A 12,176-nucleotide genomic window follows, 5' to 3' on the forward strand; every position below is an offset into this window, starting at 1 on the left:
TGTGTTAATGAAAAGATGGATGATGACAATTACAGATTGTAACAGTCGATAGACGGGCTACAGTAATGCAATTCAATGACAGACAATTAATGAACATCCAGTGGCAACCCTTCACTATGGAGATGGGTTCGTCAGCTCACCACATCAAACATCACAGAAATTATCAAGTATGCATAAACACCAACACTCAAAGCACAACAAAATGTTCCCTGAAATGATAAGTCATACTATACATAGTGCAGTAATCCAGAATCTATAAGATATCATGCTTTGTTTATTGTTTATTTGAAACCCATAAATCTTATAACAGGTAACCTCAAAAATATGGGGCTGATTTTAAATATATTTTCACATTTTACATTTGCAAACAGCAAAAGATGTTTAGTACTGACAGGAATAACCTAACATTTATCTTAAACAGCTAAATAAATTAAAAACAAAGATGATGTGACTTACCAAACAATAGCGCTGGTAGGTCGATAGACACACAAACGAACACAAACATACACACAAAATTCAAGCTTTCGCAACCAACGGTTGCTTCATCAGGAAAGAGGGAAAGATGAAAGGATGTGGGTTTTAAGGGAGAGGGTAAGGAGTCATTCCAATCCCAGGAGCGGAAAGACTTACCTTAGGGGACAGGTATACACTCGCACGCACACACATATCCATCCGCACATACACAGACACAAGCAGTGTCTGTGTATGTGTGGATGGATATATGTGTGTGTGTTTGTGTTTGTGCGAGTGTATACCTGTCCCCTAAGGTAAGTCTTTCTGCTCCCGGGATTGGAATGACTCCTTACCCTCTCCCTTAAAACCCACATCCTTTCGTCTTTCCCTCTCCTTCCCTCTTTCCTTCCTTCTTCCTTCTTGCGAAAGCTTGAATTTTGTGTGTATGTTTGTGTGTCTATCGACCTGCCAGCGCTTTTGTTTGGTAAGTCACATCATCTTTGTTTTTAGATATAATTTTCCCATCTGGAATGTTTCCTTCTATTATATAAATAAATTAAAATATAGATGAAAATTCAGCAAACATATTGTGCCAAATACAATGGCGCTACAATAATGGAAATGAAAAAAAGGCCCAGTGCCCTTACTAAAATACATAAGATGCATGGGGATATCTTAACAGATCATGTTATACATGAGTGCAGGGATATTATTTTTTTACAGCTCAGTACAGACAGTAGCAAATAGAAATTCTGCCCTGAAGTGGGAGGCAAGCATAAAAAGTAATTACCCTCTTTTTTAATTAAAAAAAAAACAGAAAGAAAGATGCACCACAAAGGAATTATGTGAATGGAGTGGAAATCAGCAGATGTGATTTACAGGTACAGACAAACAAATTAGGACAATTTCAGAAAAACTGAATAATTTATTCACGAGAAAGAGCTTTGCAAATTCATTAAGTCAGTAACACATTGGTCCACCTCTGGCCCTTATGCAAGTAATTATTCATCTTGACATTGATTGACAGAGTCGTTGGACATCCTCTTGAGAGATATGTGCCAAATTCTGTTCCATTGGTGAGTTAGATCATCCAAATTCCAAGATGATTGGAGCACCTTGCCAGTAATGCTCCAAACATTCTCAATTGGTGAGAGAAGTGATTATTTTTCTGATTAAGCTAGGATTTAGAACACAAGGAGACAAACAGAAGAAACTCTCACCGTGTGTGGAAGGGCATCATCTTGCTGAAATACAAGTCCAGGATGGCTTGTCACGAAGGGCAACAAAACAGGGCATAGAATATTGTTGATGTACCATTGTGCTGGTGGCGTGGATGACAATCAAAGGGATCTTGCTATAAAATGAAAGTGCACCCAGACCATCACTGAATGGCTGTTGTACTGTATGATGGGTGGCAATCAAGCTGGCATCCCACTGCTGCCCAGGCGATCTCCAGGTTGGTCTTTGGTCTGGATTCTCATTGATTGGAGTAGAATTGCCTTCAATAATGAGTCTTGTTTCAAACTGACCACCAACGACCAGTGAAGAAATGTATGGAGATGTCTCCAACAGAGGTGGGTTACCAACCTGACTGTTGCCCACAACACAACCCAACAAACCGAGTGATAGTCAGGGGTGCTATTTTATTTTATAGCAGGACACCTTTGGTTGTCATCTGTGAAGCCCTTACAGCACAGCAGTATGTTGACGATATTCTACATCTCGTTTTGTTGCCTTTCATGGCAAGCCCTCATGGGCTTACATTTCAATAAGATAACACTTGCCCACAAATGCACATGGAGAGAGTTTCTACTGTTTGTGTTTACCAAACCCTACTTTTGATCAGTATGATCACCAGGTCTCTGCCCAGTTGAGAACTTTGAAGCATAAGGGCAGGGCACTCCAAGCAGCTCAGGATCTCAACAATCTAATGCACCAATTGGACAGAATTTGGCTCAATCCCTCTCAGGAGGACATCCAACAACTATCAGTCAATGTCAAGCCGAATAATTGCTTACATAAGGGCCAGAAGTGGACCAACGCATTACTGACTTGCTCAATTTGTGAAGCTCTCTCTCTCTTGAATAAACCACCCAATTTTTATGAAACTGTAATGATTTGTTTGTCTGTACATGTACATCCCGTTTGGATAATTCCTTCATCTTAGATTGTATAAACATTGTGCAGCCCTGTATAGGAGAAGGTAAGGTCGAATAGTTAAAGCAAGTTTGTCTGCAGATCATCTACAGCATACAAGGTATTTTTCATTAGGAAGTCCTTAACTTTCTTCCTGAAGGTGTTGCTGTTGTTTCTAATTGATAGGGGTAGTTTGTTGAAAAGTAGGTTAGCCTATATTTCTTACCTTACTATGACTTCTGCTTAATTTTTCTCTCCCCAGATGAATGTTTGCCTTTGTTCTTGTGGCATGGCTGTGGATTTCTCCATTTATTGTAAAGATCTTGAGGTATTTTTTTGACAAAAGAAACTGTCTCTAGAACATAAATGCAGGGAATGAGCAATATATTAAGTTCTCTGAAAATGGGTTTGGTGGGAGATCGTATTGGTACTCTCTTCATTATTTTTATTATTCTTTTTTGCAAGAGGAAAATTTTTTGTGGATAGCCCCCCCATCTCCTTCCCCGGAATGGGATGCTATATGCTATTACTGAATGCACAAACCCATGATAAACAGTTTTTAGTATGTATAGATCACATGATTGCCCAAGAATTCTGAAAGCATAGCACAGACTATCAAGCCCATTTAACAGGTTTGCACTGTGATGGCCCTGCTGGTGTGAACTGTCAATATACATTCCCAAAAACTAGTTCTGTTTCTTTGCTATCAATCTGCGAGGGAACCATATAGGCAGGATGGTTTCAGAATGGGTAAAAGAGCATATGAACTGTCTTGTTTGAATTTAGCAGTAATTTATTGTAGTCAGAGCCATGGGAGGGGTCTTTCAGTTATGTCATTAATTTTGAGTTTCAATTTCAGAGCTGGAAGAGCAAGTTGTGTCATCTGCAAATAACACAGGAGAGTTTGAGAAAAGTCATCGATAAAGAGTTAGGAAGAGAACAGGACCAGGTACCGAGCCTTGTGGGACTACAAAGCTTATCAGGGTTTTCTCAAAACAATTTTTTTATAGATTCAAGGCTTGAGGTTTCTGCCATCTGTTTTTGATTAATGAGACAGAATTTAAATCAATTATTTTCAGTACTTTTGATGCCATATTATTCTAGTTTCAGCAGCAACAGTGTATGATTAACAAGGTCAAAAGCCTTACTAAGGTCAATGAGAAGTCCAGAAGACAATTCCTTTTGACTGAAGACTTTAAGAATTTGGTCAGTTTAACAGACGAGTACATCAATAACAGTCTCATTTTTTCCTACATCCAAATTGGTGTTGGTTATCAATTCCATTTTTTCTAGAATTGCTGTGATTGTATTGTACATGACTTTTTCAAATATCCTAAATATAGCAGGGAGTAGCATGATAATTGTTTACATCATGACTGTCCCCCTTTTAGAGACTGGAATTACCTTTGAGATCTTTCATACTTTTGGGAAACATGCTCTGCTTATTGAGCTACTGACCTCATTACACAGTGATAAGACCATTTCTACAGATCTATTCTTCAATAAATAATATGGGATGTCTTAGACTTCACATAAAAATGATTATTTTGTCGGCCTTATGATATTTAATACCTCTTGTTCGGTTACTAGCGTCCAGAAAATTGACCTACTTGGGAATATAAGTATGGGTGATCCTGTTGGCATAGCGATTCCTGACAATAGATTATCAGCAAACTTAGAAAATTTAAGTTAAAATGTTCACTAACCTGTTTGGTATCAAGATATTTTTCTTCCAAATGAAACTATACAGATAGACACACCTTTTTAAGTCTCAGATATACATTAAGCCTGGTTTGAAACCCGGGTCTTCTGCTCACTAAGCTGGTGCTTTAATCACTACACCACCCTGGCACAATGGAGAGGAGGAGGAGGTTAGTGTTTAACGTCCCGTCGACAACAAGGTCATTAGAGACTGAGCACAAGCTCGGGTGACAGAAGGATGGGGAAGGAAATCGGCCGTGCCCTTTCAAAGGAACCATCCCAGCATTTGCCTGAAGCAATTTAGGGAAATCACGGAAAACCTTAATATTCCCTCTACACTCAAAGTGCACTACAGAGGCTCTCCAATTGTATTGGAATAGCACCTCAGCATTTAACAAAATGGAAGGTCCTGCCTGGAACCCAAGTAGTGGTGCTTTAATCAAATGAAACGATCTGGTTCCAGAAACCTTTCCAAATCTCAAACGTCTATGATTTATACATGCGGCAGCAGTGACTAATGAAGATTTGTGCCGAGACTAGGATTCGAACCCAGGTCTCCTGCTCGCTACGCAGCTGTGCTAACTACTACACCATCCTGGCACACTAACTTTGCACAGCTGCATGGACTACACTTGCATGCCTTCCTCCTCAATCCAAATTCCAATTTTTTGCTGCAGCCCACTTGGTATTCCCCCCAAACTCAAATAGCATTGCAGAAGATCGCCAACTGTATTAGAATAGCACCTCAGAATTGAAAGAAATGTGAAATCCTGTCTGCAACCCAGGCATAGGTGCTTTAATCAAATGCAACTGCATGGTTTCAGTGACCTTTCCAAGTTTCTAACATCTATGATGTATATGTGCAGTCTGAAGTGACGATTGAAAATTCATTGAGTATGTTTATATGGGGTGTCTGTCCTAAGAGTCGTCAGGCACATTTTCTCTGGTGTTTCAGCAGATATTTGCAATTTAATTTCTGCAGTGCATTGCAGGAGTCAGCCCGGACAAACAGTACTCATTACTTCTTTCATGTGACACGCAGAACTGATAGAAAGCATTGGTTTGTTTCCCGTTACAAATAAAATGACTGTTAAAGCAGAATTTTATATGCCCATTCAATACAGCAGTCCCAGGTTAGTTTGATGCAGTAATCATTTTATCAATAAGTGTTAACAGGGACAGTAAAACAGAAAGAATAACAAGTACTCCAGCTGCAATAGCCCTACCTTGGCCTGTGCCATCTGCTACTGCCAAGCATCCTGTGCTACCGAGTTGCTGCTGGACTGCCGCGTATTCTTAATCTTTTACTGCCCCTGTTAATAGAAATCAATAAAACGAATATAGGACTCAACCAGTTTGGAAGTGCTCTATAGAATGGGCATATAACATTCTGATTCAAAAATAATTTTGTTTGTAATGGGAAATAAACTGATGGTTTCTGTTGTTACTGGGCATTGTATAAAACATAATGAGCAGTAATTGCTTGGGCTGACTCCAGCTACACGATTCAAAAACAAATTGCAAATATCTTCTGAAAAATCACAGAAAATGTGCCTTATGACTCTTCAGAGAGGCATCCAGTGTATACCATAGATGTGTGAGACTGGAAAAAGTCTCTGGAACCATTTAGTTCCATTTGATTAAAGCACCTATGCCTGGGTTTCAGGCAGGATCCCACATTTTATTCAATGCTGAGGTGCTATTCCAATACAGCTGAAGAACCTCTGCAAAGCTGTTCGAGTTTAGGGGGAATACCAAAAGGGCTGAGGTGCAAATGGGAATTTGGACTGAGGAGGGAGGCATGCTATCGTTGGCCGTGCAGTTGTGCAAAGCCACTGTGCCACAGTGGTTAACACCTCCGCCTAGTGATACCCAGGTTTGAATCCAGGCTGCGGTACAAATTTTCATTCATTTCTTCAGTTTGCACATATAAATATTTGTTTCATTTAGCTGGAGGTATTCAGTTGAGACCCACTCAGATTTGATTCCTGTAGTATCAGTGACAACTTCCGAAATTGTGTTACTCATGTTACCCAAGTTTAAACTTATGCTCAGATATCTGTATTGCATTAGTTATGATCTTCTCGAGGACTTTTTTATACTTTTTATAGTATCTATAGGTTGAAGAACTGGACAGGAAGGGAAGATATGACTTACTATACAACAGAGTAAAGACTATGACATGGGAACAAAACAGAGCAGGAAGTGCTACTATGGAAATTTTGAGTAAAGACGAAGACTTAGTGTACAAAGATCGTGACAATGTCCTCCAGAGATGGGAATAATATATAAAAGAGCTATATGACACAAATAGCAAGCCAGAAACTCTGGAGCTTGAATCACACAACAGTGTAAGTGATGACGAGAAAGGACTGACCATCATAATGGAAGAAGTAAAGTCTGCCATAGATGCAATGAAAAATGGCAAAGCGGTAGGTACAGATACAATACTGGGAGAAATACTAAAATGCTTGAACCACGGTGGAATAAGAGAAATATTGAGGTTATGTAATAAAATATATGACAGTGGTGAATGGCCTGAGGACTTTCTGACAACAGTATTGAAACCATTACCGAAAAAACAAGGAACCAAGAAATGTAGCGAGCACAGGGCAATCAGCCTCATTTCACATGCAGCCAAAGTGATGTTAAAAATAATTAATAAAAGACTTCAAAAAGTAATGGAGGAGAATCTTGGCGAGGAGCAATTTGGCTTTAGATGGAATACAGGCACCAGAGATGCAATAAGGCTCCTACAAATCTTGGGAGAAAGGTTTATTGGAAAAGGAAGAGACCTATACATGTGCTTCATCGATCTAGAAAAGGCATTTGACAATGTGGTTTGGGACAAGCTCGCAACTATAATGAGGGAACAGAGAGTGGACTGGAAAACCAGAAGACTTATAAACTCATTATATTTTATTCAAAAAGTTTCAGATAAAGTGAGAGGAGTAAGTACAAACTGGATCAGACTAGGAAAAGGGGTAAGGCAAAGATGCTGTTTATCACCTACTCTTTTCAACCTCTACTTGGAAAATATTATTGACCAATGCTCATTAGATGACAAACGAGTAGAAATTGGAGAAAGAAGAGTAGGGTGTTTGAGATTTGCTGATGACATGATCCTTCTAGCCACAGGGGAAAAAGAATTACAGGATTTGGTGGACACCATTGCAACTAATGGAAAAAAATATGGAATGAAAATTAACACAAATAAAACAAAAGTATTGGCACTAGGAGGAAATAAGGAAATAAAAATTATGCTGAATGGAGAAATACTAGAACAGGTGCAAAATTTTAAGTATCTTGGAAGCAGGATAGACACCGACTGGAAGTGCACCACAGAAATTAAAACAAGGATAGCAATGGCAAAAGAGGCGTTTTATAAGAAAAGGAGAATCTCCTGCAGCGGTCTGAACAGAGAACTCAGAAAGAGACTCATAAAATGTCTTGTATGGAGTGTTCTTCTATATGGCGCTGAAACAAGGACTATGAGGAAAAATGACGGAGAAAGGCTGGAGGCTTTTGAGATCTGGACATGGCGGAAGATGGAAAGAATAAGTTGGATGGACAGAGTAAAAAATGAAGAGGTGCTGAGAAGAGTGGGAGAGAAAATACAGTTACTAGATGTAATAAAGAGATGAAAAAGAAATTGGATTGGGCATATATTATGAAAGAATGACAGACTGATAAAAACAGTTTTAGAACGTTATGAAGAAGGGAAAAGGAAGTGAGAGATTCCAGATGCTGGATGTCATGATGGACGGTACAACATACGGCAGCCTTAATAAGGAAGCAATGGATCGCAGAAAATGGCAAGGCAAAGGACCTGCTAATTTAGCAGATAAATGATGATGATGATGATAGTACCTTTGGATCACTGTTTGTCTTAGTTTCCATGAAACATTCTTTCTAGGTTGCACAGGAGATTAATTATTCCCTTGGTGATCCATCTTTGTATCCATTGCTTCTCAATGGTTTTTCTGTATGTGTTTTGAGAGCAAAGGCAGTGTTAAAACAATGGACAGATTATCAACAAATATTTTTGTTACCTTTTCAGTCTCATCCTCAAGATAAACATTTTCTCTGGTCTCATGCTTTAGTAGGTGCTTAACTAACACAAAGCTTTTGGTATGTTTAATATCTCTTTGTACATGATGTTGGTAGCAAGGGTTTGTTTACACCCATTTGTTTAAGCTTAAGTAAGAGGTCCTCATGATCTGAAAGCTCATGGAGAAAGTTTTTTACACTGATTGCAGGTGTGCAATTAGTGATTATGAATGTGGCATCTGTTGAGGTGCTGGATGTAGGTGCTATTCTTGAAAGCAACTTTAAAATTTTAGTCATACACAATGTATTAATAGGTTTTTAAGGCAGTTGTTTCATGTGACTCAATGGCCTAAGTTTATATGAAAATCCAAATATAATATAATATAATCTTTTGCTTCTTACCATTCCAATTTCTCTTGGAATAATGATAGAATACCATCTAGTGCCCTGTAAATGCAGACATGATTTGTTTTGATTGACTGATCTCAAGAACACAGTGCTTGAAACGTTTCTCAACATTTAGGATGCTAGTTTTTGCAAGTTCACAGAACTGGATAGCTTCTCTAGAACTAAGCAATCACCACCTGTTTTCGAAGTTCTGTAATAGTATGTACCAATATTACAGTTCGTAATGAGGGTTGCTCTTATTTAGTCTATTTTAAGCCAGTGTTGCATAAGGCATATTACACAAATATTTCTGAGTTCATTAAGACAGTAAAACAGTAATTCCAAGACCTTATTTTTTACTGACTGTACAGAGGCCTGTGTTAGCATTCGCTTTAGAGACCACATTCCCTGTTTGCTTTGAAACACACATGCCAACAGAGCAACAGCAGAGAGGTGGTGGAGGTATTCTCATCTGTGGCATGTTTAAACGAGATCAAATGTGGACCCTGACATAACTGTTATCTTATCTTGCTGGTGAATAAGTGTTTGACCTTGTGCATTTGTTTACTCATGTACAGCACATAGTGCCTACATCTATATGATTACTCTGCAATTCACAGTTATATGTTTGGTACAGGGTTCACACAATAACTTTCAGACTATTTCTCAACCATTTCACTCTCCAATAGCACATGGGAAAAATAAACACCTAAATCTTTCCATTGCAGGCTCTGATTTCTCTTGTTTAGTGTGATGATCTTTTCTCCCTATGCAACTGGGAGTCAACAAAATATCTTCGCATTTGGAGGAAAAAGATGATGACTGAAATTTTATGAAAAGATCTTGTTGCAATGAAAAACACATTTTTTTTTCAATTAATGCCAGCACTGTTCATATTTTATATTTGTGACCATCTCTCTACCATTTCACAATAATATCAAACGAGCTGAACTTTTTTGATGTCCTCCATCACATATATCTGGTACAAGTGCAGTGTCAGCAGCCACTTCAGTAGATTTGTTGCACCTTCTGAGGTTCTATTAATAACACAAAATCTTTGATTCTCTTTCTCCATTACATTCTCTATTAAATGCTTCCAATTTAACTTTTTTGTAATTGTAATCCTTAGGCTGAATCAACAATATTCAATGGGCACAAACATATTTAAAATGAAGCCAGAAATTTTAAAAAACGAAGCTACAGCAGATTCTGTTTGAGAAATGCTACTATTCAATAGAAGAATTCACAGAGGATGAAATGATAATTTGAGCAAGGGGTAATTAAGTGTTAGAGTTTATTGTATGTATGTATGACAAAACTGTATTATTATTATTATTATTATTATTATTATTATACTGTTTGGTAACATCAGCTTTCTTTGTTTACAGTGAAATTTTACCATGATTTGGCATGTGTCCTGTACCTGAGTCAAATGATTTAGATTATGTACATTCACCATATAGCAGAGACACTGACTTGCAGATAGGCTGTATATTCACCATATAGCAGAGATGCTGAGTCGCAGATAGGCAAAACAAAAAGACTCTTACAATTAAAGCTTCCGGCCATTAAGGCCTTCGTCAACAATACACACACACACACACACACACACACACACACACACACACGTGTGTGTGTGTGTGTGTGTGTGTGTGTGTGTGTGTGTGTGTGTGTGTGTGTGTGTGTCTGGATTGTTGACAAAGGCCTTAATGGCCGGAAGCTTTAATTGTGAGAGTCTTTTTGTTGTGCCTATCTGTGGCTTAGCATCTCCGCTTTGTGGTGAGCAGCAACTTTCCTTCTCATAATATTGTTACATTCCATCCTGGATTTTCCATTGTTAGATTATGTATATTATGAGGCAAGTAAACCACAATTCACAAAAATTAAATATGTGTTTGATCATGTAACTAAAATTTAATGGGTATTTTTAACACTCACACGGAGGACTTCAAAATACACTAGATCGCGTGTTACTGTCACTTTTTGTGCCATACAGATGTCATGTGTACATCAATTTGCATTTATATTGATCTTCCAATTACTTTACTACATGGTACATTATGGCATCATGTGAAAATTATCTAAGAGCACTGTTCAGATTACCTCCTAAATCATTTATATAGCACATGACCTTTAACTTCAACATGAGAATTCATCCTGTCATTGCCCTGAAGCATCTTAAAAATGATATGAGGGACGTTCTATAGATATGATGGTGCTTGTGTGGCTCATGCAGTGATATGGCCTGAATCTTGTTGAGTATATTGGGACATAATCATGTGAGATGTGAATGGATTAGACACAATTTCAGCTAAACTCCATGGGTTGTTGGCATTAGTTGAGCAGTCACGGAATCAGAAAGACCTCCCCAGTGTTTTCAACATCTTGTGGAGCCAAGACATCACATTTCCTTTGTCATTTGAGTAAAAAGTGTGATATGAATAACTACTAGCTACATGTCTAATTTAGTCACTGATGAGCAAATATTCACTATCAAACTTCATCCAGAATAATGCAACATAATTTGAAAAGAAAAATGTCCACAGGCACAACAGTAGAAGAAAAACTAGCCTTCATTACTAGTTACTAAAGACGTCAGTGTCTCTGAAAGGAGTTTAGTGTTTGACCACAGAGCAGACTCACCTGCTCTGAGAATCATTTCAAAAGTCTGCACCAAAGAAGATGCCAGAATGGCACATTCAGGGCATTTCCAGTCTCTTCTGTTGTAAAACAATATTTCTGGTATAAATAGTAATCACATAAGAATGTAGGCTTCCACTGCCTCTGTTGCTGAAGGTCAAAGTTCTTGGGTTTTGGTACTGCAATATTCTTGCAGAATCCTCCAAACTGACATTTTGACTTTCTTACACGAACTGGCTGAACTGAACACCATCACACAGTGTGTAATCATAGAAAGAGAGAGAGAGAGAGAGAGAGAGAGAGAAGAGAGAGAGAGAGAGAGAGAACCTGAGAATGTTTCTGTTGTTTGTGTGTGCGTAGAAAAAGGGGGGGGGGGGGGGCTGGAGATGGGTAACATCAAGTTAAAAATAGAATCAACAGACTTGTAGACTAATCAAGCAGCTCACATTTGTAAGTTTTGAAGTAACTCTTGTTGTATTCACTAAAGACGAAGGTGTTGACGTTTTTTGCATGTTTGTATTCCCTACTGTCTTACAGAATTACATTCTGGGTAATGCACCTTAAGTACAAAGATTATTTCTTCAGTATAAAATCATGATAAAAATGGTGTGTAAAACAGATAACTACACACCTTTCAGAGGTCTCTTGGAATCTTAATCTCACTTCCCAGTATATTTATTGATTGACTGATTGATTCACTCCTTAACATTTTTTGTTGCTAATGATAAAAACCAGTTTTAGCTGAACACTAATTTGTCCAATCGCAAAACAATACACAAAAATAATTTTCATGAAAGCTTCGCTACAGT

The 12,176-nt window shown here is 38.2% G+C and overlaps 1 protein-coding gene across 3 annotated transcripts in view; it reads right to left on the bottom strand.

The window, feature by feature from the left end:
- Positions 1-12,176, bottom strand: part of LOC126277580 (peptide methionine sulfoxide reductase MsrB-like) — an 87,037-nt gene that overhangs the window by 47,831 nt on the left and 27,030 nt on the right. Inside the window, exons 1-2 of one of the 3 annotated variants that reach the window (XM_049977373.1) lie at positions 9,076-9,183; positions 8,743-8,787 (exon numbers count right to left, since the gene is read on the bottom strand). The exons of 1 other annotated variant lie outside the window; for it this stretch is intronic. In XM_049977373.1, coding sequence (XP_049833330.1) covers positions 8,743-8,779 — 37 coding nt within the window. In that variant the 5' untranslated portion in view covers positions 8,780-8,787; positions 9,076-9,183. Of the gene's footprint in view, positions 1-8,742; positions 8,939-9,075; positions 9,184-12,176 lie in introns of those variants that run through there. One more of the 3 variants, XM_049977372.1, reaches the window with a different exon arrangement.

This window comes from Schistocerca gregaria, chromosome 1, assembly GCF_023897955.1.
Source record: "Schistocerca gregaria isolate iqSchGreg1 chromosome 1, iqSchGreg1.2, whole genome shotgun sequence".
In the NCBI taxonomy this organism is placed as follows: Eukaryota; Metazoa; Arthropoda; class Insecta; order Orthoptera; family Acrididae; genus Schistocerca; species Schistocerca gregaria.